Consider the following 18,991-nt stretch of genomic DNA (forward strand, 5'->3'; position numbering starts at 1 on the left):
TCATCAAAATGGGAGGATTTGCATAACAGTGTGCTGCTATCTTCTAAATACTTCATTATGATCAGATAAAGATGCATAATTGTATAAAAGATACATTCAAAAGACAAGATTGATTAAAAGTTTGTGGATTTCTGATTCCAGTGTAATGAATTATCCTTTGTAGAACCTTGATATGATACCAGAGAAAAATAATCACAGTTCCTGAGAAAGGAATAGACAGTTCCCTAGAATTGTCTAGTTGTGGATATGCCAGTAAAGGGATAAAGGAGGCTACCGAAACTCATACAGGAGTCATACAGAAACCATTGCTCTGAGATCTCTCCCTTCCTGTCTTCCCATAAGGCTGCCTCTGACTTGCTTATCTTCAAGTTGATTGTGTCCCTCCACTTCAATGCTTACCTAAGCAAGCCGTTGAAGACCCTTGGTGCACCACACTCTAACCTTGCAGGCTGAACTCACATCAGTCTTTTGTGCAGATTGGTGTCAGCCTTAACGAACTGCTGACAGTACTTACCAAGCTCTCCATGTTCCTTTTCATCTTTGGCCCCTTGCATGCACACATACACCTTAGCTCGGTGTCTCCAGTGATGTATCTTCCAACCAGCCCTTTCCAGACTGTCGCTACACTGCCATCACATGCCAAATCCTGTTTAGTTTCGAAAACCTACCACTTCCTGAAGGAAAATTTATAAATCATACCTCTCCTTCCTTTGCCTGATCAGAATAAATAGATCCAATTTGTGAACTTTGGTAGCCAAATGTATATGGTTATGTATTAATTGCCTGTATTAACTTCTGTTAGCGTCTGTATCTTGCACTGGTTCGCCATCTCCTCTAGGAAAGGGCTGGTCCATGGAATGTCGCTGGTTCATATTATTCCTGTGACAAATAGCTCCTGAGTACATGGTCCAAGGGTTCCTTCTAGGTATCAAATTCTGTGATCGAGTTTTACAAAAAGAAGCACTGAGTGTCAATTTTTGTATTAACTGGCAGATGGGTGTGTTTGTTTTGCTAATACTCACATTTGAGTTCTTTGCTTTTTAATCAAGAGGGTCATCTCCTTGGATTTCTCTTACCTTTTCTGCTCCTGAAAAGATAGCTCTGGAGACAACACAGCATATAAAACTGATTATTTTAATAAATTATAGTGCACATATACTCATGAATATTATATACTCCACATCAAGGCTTCAATAGGAATTAAAATTTAAATATCTGTTCTGACATGGATATAAAGTTATGTAAGGGTTCTGTATAATAAGCTCTCAATGAACTAGAAAGAAGTGGAAAAACATTTTTATGAGAACTGGAAGTCAATGGGACTTTACAATACAGCAAAGTGGTAAGAGAAGTTAGGGGATCCTGGGCTCACTGGATATAGAAGCTGGTCCAAATACTGGCCACTCTCTAATTCCTCCACATCAGGGAAAAGTGGAGAACAGGGACTAATATGTCTCAGGGCTCAGAAAACTGTCTGAGAATTTCACGGACCCTTTGTTTTTATGATTTTTGTGGTAGTGTTTTGCTCCATATCATTTTGAAGAAATCAGAGTGAACTATGGAGATTATTGAGAGATTTTTCACGTTTGGCATTTAAAATATAATTTTATTTTGAAAGCTGAAGGTTTAGAAGCTTTCGGTGAAACCAAATGCAATCAATGTATAACCAGTCGTTTTTTAATGACAAAGTATTGGCATCTTTAAAATAAGGTTCTTTTAAAAAATCCTTTTAAATTCTCTCTCTCTGTCTCTCTGTGTGTGTATGTCTCTGTCTCTCTCTGTGTGCCTGTGCGTGTGCGTGCGTGCGTGTGCGTGTGCGCGTGTGTGTGTGTGTGTATACATAGCACCGCACGCATGTGGAACACGGAGAACAGCTTAGGGTATTTGGTTCTCTCCCTCCCCATGCCGGTTCTGGGAAATGAGCTCAGATTGTCAGCCTCTGCAACAAGAGCATTAGCCACTGAGCTTTTCTGAGGTTCTTCCATAATGCCGTGGCTTTGGCAGGGCTAAACGACACAGCCAGGCTCTCCGAGGGTGACTCTACAGAGTCCCCAGATGCCCACCCCAGATTCAGCATCACTTCCTCTCTGTCCGTTCAACATGACGCTCAAATATAAAAGGCACTTTACCCAACCAGGAAAGCACCATGTTTGCCCCACTATGGCTTTTCTTATTTAGCAACTGGGATGGCACATAGGCACTGAGTTCATGACCAGAGCTGTACAACAGGGAGATTCTGATTCTCTGGGTATTAAAAACGAGCAGGAAACAGTGACTTCCACATTTAGAAGTATAGCGGTGAATATATTTAATCCCAAAATTTTCGAGGCAGAGGCAGGCAGATCTCTGTGAGTTCAACACCAGCTTGGTCTACAGAGTGAGTTCCAGAACAGCCAAAGCTGTCCAGAGAGAGAGATCCAGATTTCAAAAATCAAGAGATGCACAACCTAGGATGGGTTCAAAGGGACGTACTGAAAGCGTTAATTCAGTTTTCTGCAGCCTGCCACGAGTACACAGCACAGAATAAATGGTTACTCCATCTCTAAGTCAAATGGAACTGTTAGCTCCCTTTCTAATCCATGCGCTACTTGATCTAGAAAAATAAATAAAGCAAGACAAACAAAAAACTCAGAGTCACTAAACAGGTGTTTTGCAAAATGAGTGAAAGAAAGAACTGACATTTGACAGGGCTCCATGTGACGGCACAATGTTATAAACGCTGATTTAAACACCTCTCAGGTTGAGAACAGTTCTTGCCGCTGGAACACATCAGGGAACTAGTAATTCCAGTCCAAATTCAATAAAAATAAAGCCATATCATCTGTCCTCTTTACTAAACCAGCCAGGTTTTCTGATTGTGTGCTTAGTATTTCCACACAGCAACTAGCCAAGCCTCAGGAAGGGGACTTAGGAGCAAACTGCCCAAGAGGAGAACAATGTGGGGCCTGGAGGAGGCTGGGAATGGAGGCAACTTCACAAGACTTTGACAGTTAATTTCAGGCTGCAGCAGCAGATCCTTCTACAAGATGACTGATGGACACATCACAGTTTGCTGTCGTGGCTTCTCCTTTCCTTTTTGGAATTTAAAGTGGTGATTTTCGTGGGCAATACAAATAAAGTAGCTGTGACTTTGGTTCCAATGTTCCTATCACCAGATTCCTGTGTTTTTGACAGTTTGTCATAATTCCTGCAGAAAGTCATTACTTTCCTTGAGAAACAGAGCCAGGGCCCTCCAATCCCTTGCCTTCTCTCCACTCCTCTCACGTCAGGTGAGAGGCTTGTGTCCCTGGACTTTAATTCTCCAGGCTTTTCGGAAGCTCTGGGTCAGTAGCTGCCCCAGCACATCCAGATCTCACTTAGAGGAGAACAGTTAGCTTGGGAGGATTCTTGACACATAACAAGGAAACTGATAGGCAGAGCTGATGATACGTACCATTAATAAAGTGATTTTTCCTCCAAAGAGCTGCTTTTAGAAACAATATAAATTAACTCATTTATTCCTAGCAATCACGAGAGATCAAATTTTCTACCATCCCCCCCTTTAATAGATGAAGACTGAATCAATAGGGGGCACATTATCCAATATCACACAACCTGTAAGTGACAGAATTACAGTGCAGAACCAGGAGTGTGGTCTAAGAGTCCATTCGCCAGAGTTTTGCTACACCTGCAAAGTCCAGTACAATATCAAAAATTGTCTCAAGTAGTTGAAGAGCAGTAAACCCAAAGAGGTACTAAAGATAGCTTGCCTGGCTAATCCAATGACTCCAAAGGATCCAAAGAGAAAAACTAAACGACAAAAAGATTTGGCTTAATTTTAAAAAGGAAAAAGGCTGGGGTGATGTCTCAGTTGTTAAAGTGGTACCCCTACAAGCCTGTTGATATGAGCTCAATTCCCAGAACCCACATAGAAAATATCAAGCATGGGCACACTCTTGGGGTACTAGTGCTGAAGGCAGAAACAAATGGCTCCTTGGGGCTCACCGACTGACCAGTCTACCCTCATCAGCGATCTCTCAGCCAATGAGAGACTGCCTCAAAGGTGCATGGCATTTCTGAGGGTGACACACAGGTTGTCCTCTGGCATCGGATATACAAATGTATGCACATTTGCATCCACACATGAGTATACAAGTGCACGCACATTTGCATCTACACACGAGTAGACAAGTGCATGCACATTTGCATCCACACACGAGTAGACAAGTGCATGCACATTTGCATCCACACACGAGTAGACAAGTGCATGCACATTTGCATCCACACACGAGTAGACAAGTGCATGCACATTTGCATCCACACACGAGTAGACAAGTGCATGCACATTTGCATCCACACACGAGTAGACAAGTGCATGCACATTTGCATCTACACATGGGTATATAAGTACATGCACATATACAAGTGCTTGCACATTTGCATCCATACACAAGTATACAAGTGCATGCACATTTGCATCTACACACGAGTATACAAGTGTGTGCACATAGGCATCCACACATGAGTAGACAAGTGTGTGCACATTTGCATCCACACATGAGTATACAAGTGTGTGCACATTTGCATCCACACATGAGTATACAAGTGTGTGCACATTTGCATCCACACATGAGTAGACAAGTGTGTGCACATTTGCATCCACACACAGATATACAAGTGCTTGCACATTTGCATCCATACACAAGTATACAAATGCACGCACATTACATCCACACGCAGTATACAAGTGCACGCACATTACATCCACATGCAGGTATACAAGTGCATGCACATATGCACTCACACAGAGACATACAGGTGCATGCACATTGCACATTCCATCCACACATGGACATACAAGTGCATGCACATTTGCACGCACATGTGTATCCACACACATGCACACGTACCCATACATGAACAGTAGTGCATATGTACACACATAAATAAAGGAAGATACGTATGTATTTTTAACAGACAGAAGTCTTTCTGAAAGCACTGGCTTCCATTAAGCCACTGCTGCCAAGATGTTTCTCAGTGATTCAGTTAATGATGCTGACAATCAGAACATGGTTGGGTTAGACAAAATTTCTTCTCTATTCTGCAGTGTAATGGATCAGGCATGTATCACAACAACTGTGCTGCTATCAACACTTACTTGGGAAGTTAATATATTGTGATGCAGGAAGTGTGGTGGAAAATGATCCCTTAAATTGATTGACAAACATTACTGTCATTGTTCTGTTAGCAAAAATGTACTATAATGCATTTGGACTCAAGGTCTCAGAAAAGATGATTTTTAATGTTTTATTATTTCAATCAACCAATAGACCTTATATATTGTGTACAATTTGAAATACGCATACATTGAAAATGGCTACATTAAGCTAATAAGTACTCAGAACAGGCTTTCGCTCTGTTTATTAAATTTATTATTTTAAATTACTGAAGCATATTGGAAATAACAGAAAATCATTTTAGATGCTGTTTCTCAAGTAAAATTTGTAACTAATCACCAAAATAGGACAATATTTTCTTTTCCCCAAAGCCAATGACCACAGGTTTTTCTTTCTTATTCCTTCTCCGCCTTTCTCTTTCTTAACACTTATGTGTGGTTTCTGTCCACTTAGGCAATTCTTATGCAAGAAGCTAAACGCAATTAAATGTGCAGGATGAAAAGATGGCCCAGGCACTGCTGGTACCCCCAGGACCTGAGAGCTTCCGCCTTTTCACGCGAGAATCTCTTGCTGCTATCGAAAAGCGTGCTGCAGAAGAGAAAGCCAAGAAGCCCAAGAAAGAGCAAGACATTGACGATGAGAACAAACCAAAGCCGAACAGTGACTTGGAAGCTGGGAAGAACCTTCCATTTATCTATGGAGACATTCCTCCAGAGATGGTGTCAGAGCCTCTGGAGGACCTGGACCCCTACTACGTCAGTAAGAAAGTGAGTGCTGATGTTACTTGGCCAATGCATTCCCAATTAGATGTGCAAAGCAGGGCTTATGTACGTTAGAGAATTGTAATTTTCATTTGTGAAGGATTCTTCTATAGCACTCTTTACTGTCAGACATCTTGAAGCACAGTAAAGCAAACACAGAAGATTCATAAGAAGTTAAATAAGAGGAATAAGCATAAACAACTTCTACCATTTCACAGTATCAAGATGAATGGGGAAACTTAGAGTTGACAGCGAAGATAAGTATCTGCTATTGCTAACCCATTTAACTGCCTGATAGACAGCAAAATTGTAGTCATGAGGGCGAAAGGGGGTGGATGTTCTACTTAGTTTTTAGTTCATTCTTGGCTTGATGTTTCTTACAATCATCTGTGTTCTAGAAGACAGTGATCTACATCTCTCCCTGTAGACAGATAATTTATGCAGATGCATGTTTACCTAGGCATACATTTTTAGTCTTTATCTCTGACCTGGCATATGATTAGGAACTTCTACAGGCGTCACTGAAATTGTCCTAAGCTAAATTCTAGAGCCACCTGGAAATATTTAAAACATTTCCACAAAGAAAGAAATATTAAGATTAGAGGAGAAAATAATAACGAGGATAATAACAATAGCAATATTAATCCTCACATAATTTAAAGGAACAATGTCTATGTTTATCCACGTTCAAAATAGCTTCGTAGTTCTGACAGAATTAGACATTTTCTATAGTTAAACCAACTTCGTGAAACTCGTAGAGAATCTAAATAAAGGGTACTGTTTAAATTCCTAAATGGATATTTTGTCTCTTTTTAATCACGATTTATAGCTTGCCTTCACAACAATAAAACAGTTCTTTGTAAAGATTACCATCATTTTGAGTTGATGACTTGTGAATTAAGAAAGAAACAAAACACTTTTACTTGACAAAATAGAATTTTTTTCAAGGCAGTGGTTGAAGATGTTGCCTCCTTTAAGTAGTACACAATTTGAAGTTATTCATCCTGGGGATGGAGAGACGACTCAGTGGTTCAGAGCACTTGCTGTTTTTATGGAGTACTGGAAATGGTTCACAGCACCCACATCAGGAGGCTCATGACTGTCAGCAAGGACAGCTCCAGGGCAGCTGACCTCTCTCTGGCCCCTGTGAGCATGCTCACACACGTATGCACATAAACAAACACATGCATACAAATAAAATAAATATTTAAAAAAGTTCTTTCCTTTTGAAAGGAAGGCATTAAATATACATCCATATGCTTCCAATTAAACATACATTCTTGGGTTTCTAAAATAAATTTCCGTGTTTACTGCAGAGATGATCAAGAAATATTTGAGATTTGGAAACTGTTGTTATAAAGTATGAATAATAATAAGCGACTCCTCTCAGAAATTGGGAAAATGACAGAATTTGAGGAATTCTGGCCTAAAATATGCATTGGCAGCCAAATGTGCTGTCACACACTTGGGAGACAGAGCAAGAAGGAGTGTGAGCTCAAGGCCAGCCTGATCTAAAAGTACAGCCTGAGCTATAAACCCCAAAGTATATGTTTTTTTAAAGTTATTGTAAGGACACAGAGTATGTTTTACTTTGATAAGATAAAGGTATTATTACCTCTTTTAAGGAGGCAAACAGTTTGATTATTCTTATGGCTGGGTGGGGTGGGGAGTAGAAAAATAGAGATATTATCCAATGAAGGGCTATGTTTACTTATATTAAAAGAATTTCCTTCCCAAAGACAACATCACCTCTTTGTGAAAGGACTACCCTAGGCTATCTAAGAGATGATATTAATACCCTCCCCCACCAATTAAATGAAGTAAGCTGTTTGGACTCCATGTTCAACAAGGACTCTTCTGTCCATAATTTATTTTCTCAAAGATTTCCTGTGGGACAAGCATCACTACAATTCTTTTCCACATGAGAAAAATAACATACCCATTTTATTGTATATTGATTGGCATCTGAGGTTACAGGCCAGGCATCCAAGCTTGGTTCATGTGAATCTGGCACTAGAAAACAGACCTGTTCTCTGTGCACTGGAAGGGACAGGCATTTCTCAGTCCAAGTGGAAACCATACTCGGGTCATGATTCACTGGCAGTGATTCTGAACCATAGCTAGGGCTCTGGACAGCCCCTTTACTGCCGCCTGCCCTGGCTTCATTTATGAAATATCTCTGAGGGTGAGGATTTAAGCAGCTACTTTCAGGAAAGTGACGTGTGATTCTTAGGAGCCAAAGGGAGGAGCTGATGCATGAACTGAGAATTTTACCGTAGCACGAAGCCATGCCACTATATGACAAGGTATGTAAAAGGCGGCATGGAGCTGTGGGGCCTCAGGTAACGATTTGCTGTCACTAATTAGTGATGTATCTTAGGGACTAATATAACTAGATGAGTAATACCACAACGTATCTTAATGGCATTTAAGTTGGCCAGGTTAACGGCTTAAAAATAGTGGCGTGATAATAATAGCTAACATTTGTTGGGCTCACCCTATGTGAGGAGCCACTTGGATACTCCAGTTCATTTCATACCAGTGAGCCAGGGAGGCAGTTGCTATTGTTAGCTTCAGTCTGCAGATGGGAAAGGAAAGCCAAGGGCAGTTCCTTAACTGACCAGGGTCACTCTCCATCAGTGGCAGACCAAGGCTTTGAGCCTAGTCTGCCCAGCTTCGGAGCTCTTGACCGCTGATCAAACTCTCTGCAGGGGCAGTGAATGTCAAGAAGGATTCTCCAAGATTGGTTGCAACATTTTTTCTTTTTTTTACTCAGTGCTTGATGCCGCCCTGCTGCCTTGAGGTGTCATATGCAGCTTCCTTCACAATGCCAAGAATTTCAGTGAGCTTATGAGTATTCACCCAGCAGAAAAGAAGGAAGCAGCGTTCCAGAGTAGAAAATAACTGTTGCCACAAACAGGCCACAGGGTTTGCAAGGATTTTGGCACTATGCATCAAACCTTTTCAAGGTGCCTCACTGCTTATTACTTAGAAACCTGACTTTAGGGCTGGTGTTCTTTAGCCACCACCCAGCCCACTGTTGTGTCCTCATGTCATTTTTGGTGTAGATACAACATTCAACAGCATGAGAAAGCTCCACATTTCAAACATCTCCATGGAACTCGGTCACTACGTAGAGCGATAGAATTTTACTCCTTGTTTCTCAGCGCTCAGGGTGTGTGTTCTTCGGTTCTGTCCTGTGCCTGAGCTGTAAATTCCGGGCGGATGTACTGCACTCAGCAACCCAGGATCCACTAGCACGCCCAGACAGGCTCACCTTGCCGGCCAAGACAAAGTTTTCATGCTTTAAAAGACTGTTCATCCCCGCTTCCTAGATTTTTAGAGATATTTCATAATAAAACTCCCTTCTAATGTTGCACGTAGAAACTCCTTTTTTGTTTTTCAGGGAAATTGTTTCAAAGCTTGTGAGTTAATGCACTTCAAATTATTGGGAACTTTTACACACCGTGGTTGATGTTGATGCCTAAATGGCTCTTGATTGCTTGACTGTGGATGCCGGACGATCCACTAATGCTTTTGAAGTTCAAGGGCAGGCTTAGCAAGGTGCAGGATCACTTGCAGATACTCCGGATACTAGCAAGGGATAGTTTTCTTGCCTTCCTCTTAGAATTTAGAGAGCGCAGTTCATTGAAAGTGGTTAGTCTGGTAATGGTCGACTCCATGGTCGCAAACACAGGAAGGTGGAGAGAGGATGGCTTGCTGTCCCTGCCCTCTCTGCTCACAGTATAAACACTCCCGCCTGCCTCTTCAAACAGAGTGTGTAGCTAGTCACTGTGTATGGATGGATATGGCCTTAGTTAAAGTGAGCAAACATGTTATTAAGTACCTACAACAGATGTCGTGAAGGTGAACAACGCCTTCAAGGTAAACCCATATTTAATTAGCACAAGTGTTTATTTGCAAACGGCACTATTAAATACTGTGGGAGAAAGGCAACTATAGGCTGCAGGCTCTTTGTGCTCCGTCGCTTATGAAAACATCTAACCAGGTTCTCCCGGGAAGGAGCCCGACGTGGAAATTGCTACTTGATGGTGATTACAAGCAATGTATGAAGAGTGCAGAGTAATATACGAAGACCTGTTGGCAAGAGAAACGGCTAGGGAATTATGAGAAGGTGGTGCGATTTATCTAGGAAAATGGGAGCGGGGAGGTGATCTGGGTTTTGAGAATGAAAAAAAGGATTGAATCGTACCACTGCCTGAGTGTTAGAATTACCTGAGGAGAATGTTTAAAATACCTCAATGTCTGCCCGTCTCCGAAATTCAATTATTGACAATTGTTTGAGCAAGGAGGTGTTTTCTAAACTCCTTTTTGAACAGAGGGGGCTGATGGATGGATGGGCTTACCTGGAGAGGGGCAGACTCTCCGCAGGTGGAGCCTTCGTCCTTGATTCTGTGAGCACGCTCATCAGAGTCACAGCTCGGGGAGACTGACAGGCTCTGAGTGGGACTGACAAGTGGATTCAGTGGCTGCAGCAGTGATGACCCTAGCGGTAAAAAATAAAAAATGATCCATCCTGGGGGATTGGCAGGTAGTCATGGGTCTGCATAGCTTAAATGTTAAGGTGATTATTGCACGCTCCAGATCATAGACTTGAACTGTGGCGTGGCCTTTGCAGTCATGTATTTAAGATGAATTTTCAGTGCAGCTGTCTTGTTCTCAGCCTAAGCTACACATCAGGTCCTTCTCTGCCCACAAAATCAGGTTCTATGACTTATCAAAATGTCTTCAATCAAAAAAAAAAAGATGCCACAGAGATGAAGGAAGGCCACTGCAAAATTAGGGTTAGCACTTTGATACGACTGAACTATCAGAAAAGATTATTTTAACAGTTATGCACACAAAATAATCTGAGAAGTTACCGAAGTTGGAGACAGATGGCAAGCCTCAAATAGAAAATGAACTCTGTAAGGCTGTATAATTTGATTTAAAAAAAATGCGTAGGGCTATCAGTTTGTATCAAGTTTAGAGGCTTAGAGACAGACCACATACTGGCCAAATACACCTTTATTGTGGCTATATGCTTAGAGGAGAAACACGTAGCCTGTATCTAGAAGAAAACAGGGTATTTGTTAAGTTCCAACTCATCTAAACAAACACATTTGAACGAACAAATCAGGTAAAAGTTCTTGGTGCGCATCGTAAATGCTTCAAGTAAGCCCACGTGTCTAACTTAGTAATGTCCCCTGTGTTTTCTTTTTCAGACTTTTGTGGTGTTGAATAAAGGGAAGGCGATCTTTCGATTCAGTGCCACCTCCGCCTTGTACATTTTAACTCCGCTAAACCCCGTTAGGAAAATCGCTATTAAGATTTTGGTCCACTCATATCCTTTTCACGCGAATTGTCCAGATGCTGTTTCCAGCGGTTGATTTCCAATGAAATGCCTTTTCTCGTGGTTTAATATTTATAAAATTTATTTGCAGAGAATAGTAACACTGTTAGTTTAAGGGATTGGTTTCCATTGGCCGTCTGTTATCTATATAACAAGTTTATCATAAAATTGTTATTATGGCTCTAGAATCAAACAGGAAGTCATGCTAGAAAGTGTGTCACTGGATCATATTGTGTAACAGAAATGAAAGCAAATCCTTTGCCCTGTACTAGCTTCAACTAAATCATTCATTATTGCTAAAGAGGTTTAGCCTATTACAGTTATTATGGTATATATATATACACACATATATATGTATATATATATATATAGTGTCACTATACATATTGACAGATTCTCCAAAATTCATGTCTTAATTGCATGTTTATCCTCAGCAAATTTATGTTCATTTCCCCTCACCTTCCTTCCTTCCTTTCCTCCTTTCCCTCACATCCACCATTCCTTTCTTGCTTCTTGCTTCTTTTCTTCATTCTGTAAATATTCAAGTAGCTAGGCTATATCTATGTACTTGGATAACAATATGTCAAGAAGTCATCAACCTTCAGACTCCTTTTGAGCCTGGGTTGTGACTCAGTGGTAAAATAGTAGCTCAGCACGTTAAAGGTGCCGGGATGGATTCCCAGTATAACACACAAATGTGCAAATTGTAATAATAAAAAATACCTGTGATGGGAAGACTAGGCATACATTACTATAAATTCTAAAGTAATGACAAAATGGGTTTAAAATGGTGCTTAGTAGTGGGCATTTTCCATAGAAAACTTTGAAACAGGCATACATAAAGCAAAATACATTATCCTATAGACACAGAAAATAGGAGATAACCTGTTGAAGTACATATGGATTCTCCATTCTGAAGTTTGATGTCAGAAAGTGTTTATATTTTAAAATAAAATTCTCTGTCACATGAACTTCCCTGTAGTGAAGTCTGTATTGAAATAGCAAGAGCAATGTTCCTAGCAGAATAGCCAATGACAGCACGAGCTAGCACAAAGCCACACCCCCTCTCTCTGCTGTACCTGAGAGAGAAATGGGTGCCATTGCTGTCATCACTGTGAGCCTGCTGCAGCATCTGCTCATCAGGGAATTCCTAACCCGTGCAAACTGTTTAGAAAAAATACCAGACCATAAGAAAGGATCTGGCCTTTCTCATTAACCTTTGTCTTAACCCAGCTAAGTAAGATTCATTTCACGGCTAACTTGGGCTTTTGCATCTTTTGTGTTGGGAGGGTTTTATGTGTCTATTGACACTTATTCCTTAACTGCAATCTACTTTATTCAGCATGCTCATCATGTGCACGATTTTGACCAACTGCGTGTTTATGACATTGAGTAATCCTCCGGACTGGACAAAGAATGTAGAGTAAGTACGACCAGCTTCTTGGAACGAAGAAAACATATTCTGTTTTTCTGGCAATCCCTTGGTGGTAATGGTCTGACTTGGGGCTCCCACCTTTTGAAGTAAAGGAAAACGCTTTTGTCTTTTGATTCTATAGTTTTGAGAACGATGCCTAAACATCAATTTTTATTATTAGCCCTTTCAGAGGTTGCTAAGAAAGTGTACTGTGCCATTCTAAGCCAGCATTTGTCAGTGGTTTATATTTTGGCAAAGGATCATTTGGAACATTTTAAAATACTTTCTAGATGGTATTGCCATAGTGGATCCTGTTCATAGGTTAAGGCAGCTCTTTCAACGGAAATACTAGGTACCATTTATGATGTACAGCCAACAAAATGGGAACAGTTACAAAAGCTACTGTGTAAAACATTTTCCTATAAGACTCCTATAATAGAGTCATCTAGGCTCATATAAATTTCAGTTAATTTTAACACTAAAAGTTAAGTAAAGGGAATATTTGGAAATGAACCTTTTTATCTTATTTTTATTTTATTTATGTGTATGAGTGTTTTGCCTGCACATATGTCTGCACACCATGTGTATATTGTGCCTGCGCATGCCCTGGGACTGGAATAAAGAACACAACCTGAGTCTTTTGGAAGACAATCATGTGTCTAGCTTTGAGTGTCTCTTTTTAAGGGCAAATTAGAGATGCTATACACACTGTAAAAACAGTCCGAGCTATAAGTGTTTTCAGCTGACACATCTCTGTTGAGTAACTGTGCAACTTTTCTATTCAGCTACCTGTAGTAGTTTTGCATTGTGGTAGGGAAACAAGCAACAGAGTGGTTGTCACTGCAAAAACAATTTTAAAAAAATTTAAAAAGTGAAAACAAACAAATGCAAAATATATATGGACTCCAAGGAAAAGAGAAGGCAGTAAGATACCTCGGTTCTGAGGTGAACGCAGAAGTAACTTCATATAGTATACAAACATCCAAACTAAAATACAAGTCCATACACGTATAGCGTGGTAAAATGCATCTCTTCTCAATGCTCAGCTACTTTGTAATTAGCAGTTCTACTTACTGCTCCTGTAACCACTTGAGCCTGGTAGGGGTGGAGGATAGAGGAAAATGTACTCAATGTGATGATTTCTGCATCTGTTTCTTTGTTCCTCCCTATGAGGGAACATCTCACAACAAGCCGTTCACAGCACTGATCCTACTACTTCGCACATAGAAATGATCTGTAGGCTGTAAAACACAATGAGTTGCCATAAGAAAATCAAATGCTTCTATGACTTAGACGAAATGCTCTGAAAAATAAGCTCAGATTGTACTTTTCAAGAACATGGTGTTTAAAAACAAGCACGCGCCACTGTTTTTGGAGGAAACATAAATAACTTCAATTGTCATCACTCAGAGAAATGGGCTAGGGCGCACAATGATAGCCCACAAACTCAAGAGCTGTTCCCCCTTTGAAAGCTGAGAGTAGAAATTCAAGCAAGTTTGAATACAAAGTTAGAGTTTAGTGTATCTGTGCTCTAAGGATTTCAGGCAAATACAGACACCAGATCCTAGACAATGAATACATTTTATGGGATCATAAATGTATACCTGAAGGAGACACAGAGACAGATGGGGGCAGTTTTAAAATTCTATACCTGATGCAAGAATAAAAAACAAAATCTAGTTTCAGTCTACTAGAATAACCTTAAATGAGTTTAGCCATTAGAAAACTTGAATACAAATATTTCAGTAAAGGTGCATGAATCCCCATTGGGAAGGCTGTCAAAGAAGACAACCAACAATGTGACTACTGATGGTTAAAATCTGGCTGATAATTTTCACCTGTCCACTAGCAGAACACTGCCCATAAGGCTGACATTCTACTTCTGTGGACACTCCAAGAGCTCAAGCAATGATAATCTATTAAATATGGGAAACTGCTCTTCCTTTTATGAATGCCTTTATTAACTCCTTGAGAACTTTGTACAGGGTATTTTGATCATATTCACCCCCAACTCTTCCAATAAATCATTGTTCTAAAACATAGGTAGTTTAGCATCAACAGTTTTGAAGAATATATTTATGACAAATATGTTATTGTCTCTTTAGTTTAATCCTCACTCAGTCTAATAAGAATTATTAAATTAAGATTCTTGGGTAAGTACAAAAAGAAACAAAGTTCTGGAAGATTAAAAAAAAAGTTAGGGTTTGCCATGCTCAAAATTATTTGCTTTACTTTCTCTTGACTGTTGTTGACTTGGCCTTGGCTGCTTTTCCTAGGTATACATTCACTGGGATCTATACCTTTGAATCCCTTATAAAGATTTTGGCGAGAGGGTTCTGCTTAGAAGATTTCACATTCCTTCGTGACCCATGGAACTGGCTGGATTTCAGTGTCATCGTCATGGCGTGAGTAATTTATCTTTATCTGATAAATTCAAAAGACTGAAAATACTTGTCATATACATCAAGCTAAGATACGTTTTGAATACAGAGCTTTCTCACTAGTCAACTCAACTCTATTACATATACATTATGATAATATGCATTAAACTAAATATCGAAAGGTAGATAGGTCTAGCAAATTGGCAACACATGGGATTATTCTATTGTTCCATAGTCTTTGAGCAATAACTGCAGTGACTTCATATCTTGCCATCTTCTTCATCAAAACCAAGTTACTTATTAACCACAAGTTAATAGAAACTGCTGTGCTGTGATAACTTTTGCAAATAATCATCTTTATGTAAATGAAAATTGCATTGAAATAAAGCAATATTTTTTTTCCTTAAGGGCAGCTTTCAGCTTTGGCACCCTGAGCTTCCTTTCAATTTTGTTTGTGTATCTCCAGGGGCTCTAGACGCCAACCCAGCAGTTAGTTACTTAAAATGAACTTTGCCAAAACTATCTGTAACTCTGATTTAATCCTACAGGTATGTAACAGAATTTGTAAGCCTAGGCAATGTTTCAGCCCTTCGAACTTTCAGAGTCTTGCGAGCTCTGAAAACTATTTCTGTAATCCCAGGTAAGAAGAAACTGGTATAAGGTGGTAGGCCCTTATATCTCCAACTTTTCTTGTGTGTTATTGTGTTTGTGTGTGAACTCCCCATTGCAGATATGTGACAGAGTTTGTGGACCTGGGCAATGTCTCAGCGTTGAGAACGTTCAGAGTTCTCCGGGCATTGAAAACCATTTCAGTCATTCCAGGTGAGAGCTAGGTTAAACACCGAGGCTGACTTTAAACCTACCCTAATAATATTGGAGTTGCAAACCCACCATCGGCCTTGCTGCTTGATATTCAGGTCTGCCGCATTCGAGAATGCCAGAGAGTGTTTCCGTGTTAGTTCGGTTCCTTACAATGTTAGCAATTTCAATTTATGCATAAAGTCAGCCTCTGAGTTTAACAGAAAGTTGCATGAGACATCGACATCTCATTGATGAGTGTTGTCGTAACCCCTCTCTTGCATTTAAGATGTATGTCTTCTCTTCTGCATCCTCATGAAGCTTTGCTCTCAATGGCTTTACTAACTGCCTTGTATTTGACCATGTGCTCGAGATCTATTCCAAAAATAGATCATCCTTTATAAAGGAGGAAAGGTTGTGGAGCAGCATGTGTGTGGCATGGGATCTTTACAGCCCCCAAATTCCCTTTGCCTTTTAATCACCGCTTCCGGCAGGCTGGCATAAAGAATGGGTTGGGAGAAATATCTTCATAAAACACAGTGATTGAAAGAAAAAGTATCCACAATTGAGTTTCCTACATGTTTGTGGCAATATGATATCACACAAGCAGAACTTCCTGAAGATTGGCGGACAGTGGTTCAGACCCTTCTGGCAGCATGGTGTTCATATAGAAACTCAGCCCTCCATGTCTTCCCAAGTCCTGAGGCTGTCCATAAAGCTTCTATGTCCATGTAGCTGAGCTGCCATTCATGGGCTATGTAGAATGTATGCCTCAACTAAGAAGAAATCTTGTCACATATCACACTATCCCTCAGCTGACATATAGTTCTCTCTCCAAAGGTTTAAAGACCATCGTGGGGGCCCTGATCCAGTCGGTGAAGAAGCTGTCTGACGTCATGATCCTCACTGTGTTCTGTCTCAGTGTCTTTGCGCTAATCGGGCTGCAGCTCTTCATGGGCAACTTGAGAAATAAATGCTTGCAGTGGCCCCCGAGTGATTCTGCTTTTGAAACCAACACTACTTCCTACTTCAACGGCACAATGGACTCCAATGGGACATTTGTGAATGTAACAGTGAGCACGTTCAACTGGAAGGATTACATCGCAGATGACAGTAAGAAACATTGCCTTAGTGTTGCGAAGGGAGTTTTCAACTATAAACAATTCCAACTCTCTACAAGAAGTCACTTTCCGGGTAGACTTTATTGGTGAACTTTTGGAAATAACATCAAACTCTGATGAATTCTTTACAAATTTTATTGCAAATAAATCAATAAAAATATGGGGGTGGGGGGAGTGCACCTGTGTAAAACAGCACATACAAAGAGGTCGGAGGAATTATGGGAGTCTGTCGCTCTGCCGTGTGTGTTCTGGGGCTCAGATTCAGGACCTCAAGGCCAGAAGCAAACATGTTTACCCAGAGTCATCTCATTACACCAGCCCCCAACTCCACTGTGTTTTAAAAGTAAATAGAATTTCATATGAAATCAAATTGATTATTGTTATATCAACAGGCCACTTTTATGTTTTGGATGGACAGAAAGACCCTCTGCTGTGTGGAAATGGCTCTGATGCAGGGTAAGAAAGATATAACAATAATGACAGTAATAATTAAGATGTGGAAATTTTATATTAAAAGGTGGGAGAAGCTGGGTGGTGGTGGTGCACGCCTTTAATCCCAGCACTTGGGAGGCAGAGGCAGGTGGATCTCTGTGAGTTCTAGGCCAGCCTTGTCTATAAGAGCTGGTTCCAGTACAGGCACCAAAGCTACAGAGAAACCCTGTCTCTAAAAATCAAAAACAAAAACAAACACAGAAAGATCGGAGAAATGCCTTATGTCTAAATAATAAGAGTAGCTACCTCTCTAGGAAGTGCAGTCTTTGAACTATAGATGATCATGGTAAGAGTGTTTGTAAAATTCTTAGAAAATAAATAAGCCACACCACCACAAGGCTGGATAGAGAGCCAACTAATTAGAAAATACACTTACACAGAAATCCGCAAGTTACTATTTTCCTCAGCTGTATACATAAATCAGTCCAAACTGGAAACACCCAAGGTGTCTTTGCATATCTAAATAAACACATAAACTGTTATAAGCACATATAATTTAATATTGTTAAGTGATAAATGAATCTGAAAATAGTGTTCATAAGTGAGAAAGGAAAAAATATCAACCTGAAAGAGCCATACACTCCCAAGATTATAATCACACGATGTCTGAAAAGGACAAAACAGCAAAGATGAACAAAAGATCAGAGTTTAAAGGAACTCTGGATGGGGAGTGAACTAGGTGAAGAGCACAGTATATTTAAGGTGGGAACAGTACTGTATTATATATATATATATATATATATATATATATATATATATATATATATATATAAAGTATTTGTCAAGTCATGCAACGTAGGGGGGAAAATAATTGATGCAAACTTTAAAACTCATTGGGAGATCTGGGGATCCCAAGATGAAATGAAATTAAGAGCTAGTTCCAGGACAGGCTCCAAAACCACATAGAAACCCTGCCTCGAAAAACCAAAAAAAAAAAAAAAAAAAAAAAAAAAAACTATGACAAAAGAATTTAAAGAGAGCACAAATATATGAAACTATCTCAAGAATGTGAGCTAAAAAGAGAAGTGGGCAAAGGTCTTAACTTTAGGATATGAGCAGAGTCTGTGACAGCAGACAGAAAGGAGCAGTTGCCTAGCAATAAAGTGTTGCCCACAGTAGCATGGATGGCCAATCTCGAAGCCCCTGTGCTATACACTGGTGTTGAACAACAGAAAATGGAGAGGGATGGAGGGAGCCTGGCTGCTCACTGGGAGAGTGACAAGTGACAGGCAAGTGTCAGGCGAGGTCTAGTATGGTCGTGGTGCTGAGGGTTTAGAGTATGAGGTAAGGGATGTGAAGCTAAATAGAAACACAAACGACTACATGTAGAGATATTTATGTGTTTACATGTGTGCGTGCTGTAAGTCAGAATACACACAAATACTTTCTCGTCCCATCACCCCAAGGGCCCAGAAGTACTGATAGCTGAGCGGCAATAAACACCAGTTGCCACCCAGACTTTGATTTCTGGTACTGTTCTCCTTAAGAGGAGCCAGGCAATAGTGGCACACACCT

General features: G+C 40.2%; 1 protein-coding gene across 1 annotated transcript in view; it reads left to right on the forward strand.

The window, feature by feature from the left end:
- The window catches only part of Scn3a (sodium voltage-gated channel alpha subunit 3), a 106,658-nt gene that overhangs the window by 24,407 nt on the left and 63,260 nt on the right, over nt 1-18,991 (forward strand). Inside the window, exons 3-9 of the mRNA XM_075985012.1 lie at nt 5,610-5,923; nt 11,143-11,261; nt 12,604-12,693; nt 14,961-15,089; nt 15,796-15,887; nt 16,704-16,976; nt 17,377-17,440. Coding sequence (XP_075841127.1) covers nt 5,660-5,923; nt 11,143-11,261; nt 12,604-12,693; nt 14,961-15,089; nt 15,796-15,887; nt 16,704-16,976; nt 17,377-17,440 — 1,031 coding nt within the window. The 5' untranslated portion in view covers nt 5,610-5,659. The remainder of the gene's footprint in view (nt 1-5,609; nt 5,924-11,142; nt 11,262-12,603; nt 12,694-14,960; nt 15,090-15,795; nt 15,888-16,703; nt 16,977-17,376; nt 17,441-18,991) is intronic.

Source organism: Microtus pennsylvanicus, chromosome 9 (assembly GCF_037038515.1).
Source record: "Microtus pennsylvanicus isolate mMicPen1 chromosome 9, mMicPen1.hap1, whole genome shotgun sequence".
NCBI lineage: Eukaryota > Metazoa > Chordata > Mammalia > Rodentia > Cricetidae > Microtus > Microtus pennsylvanicus.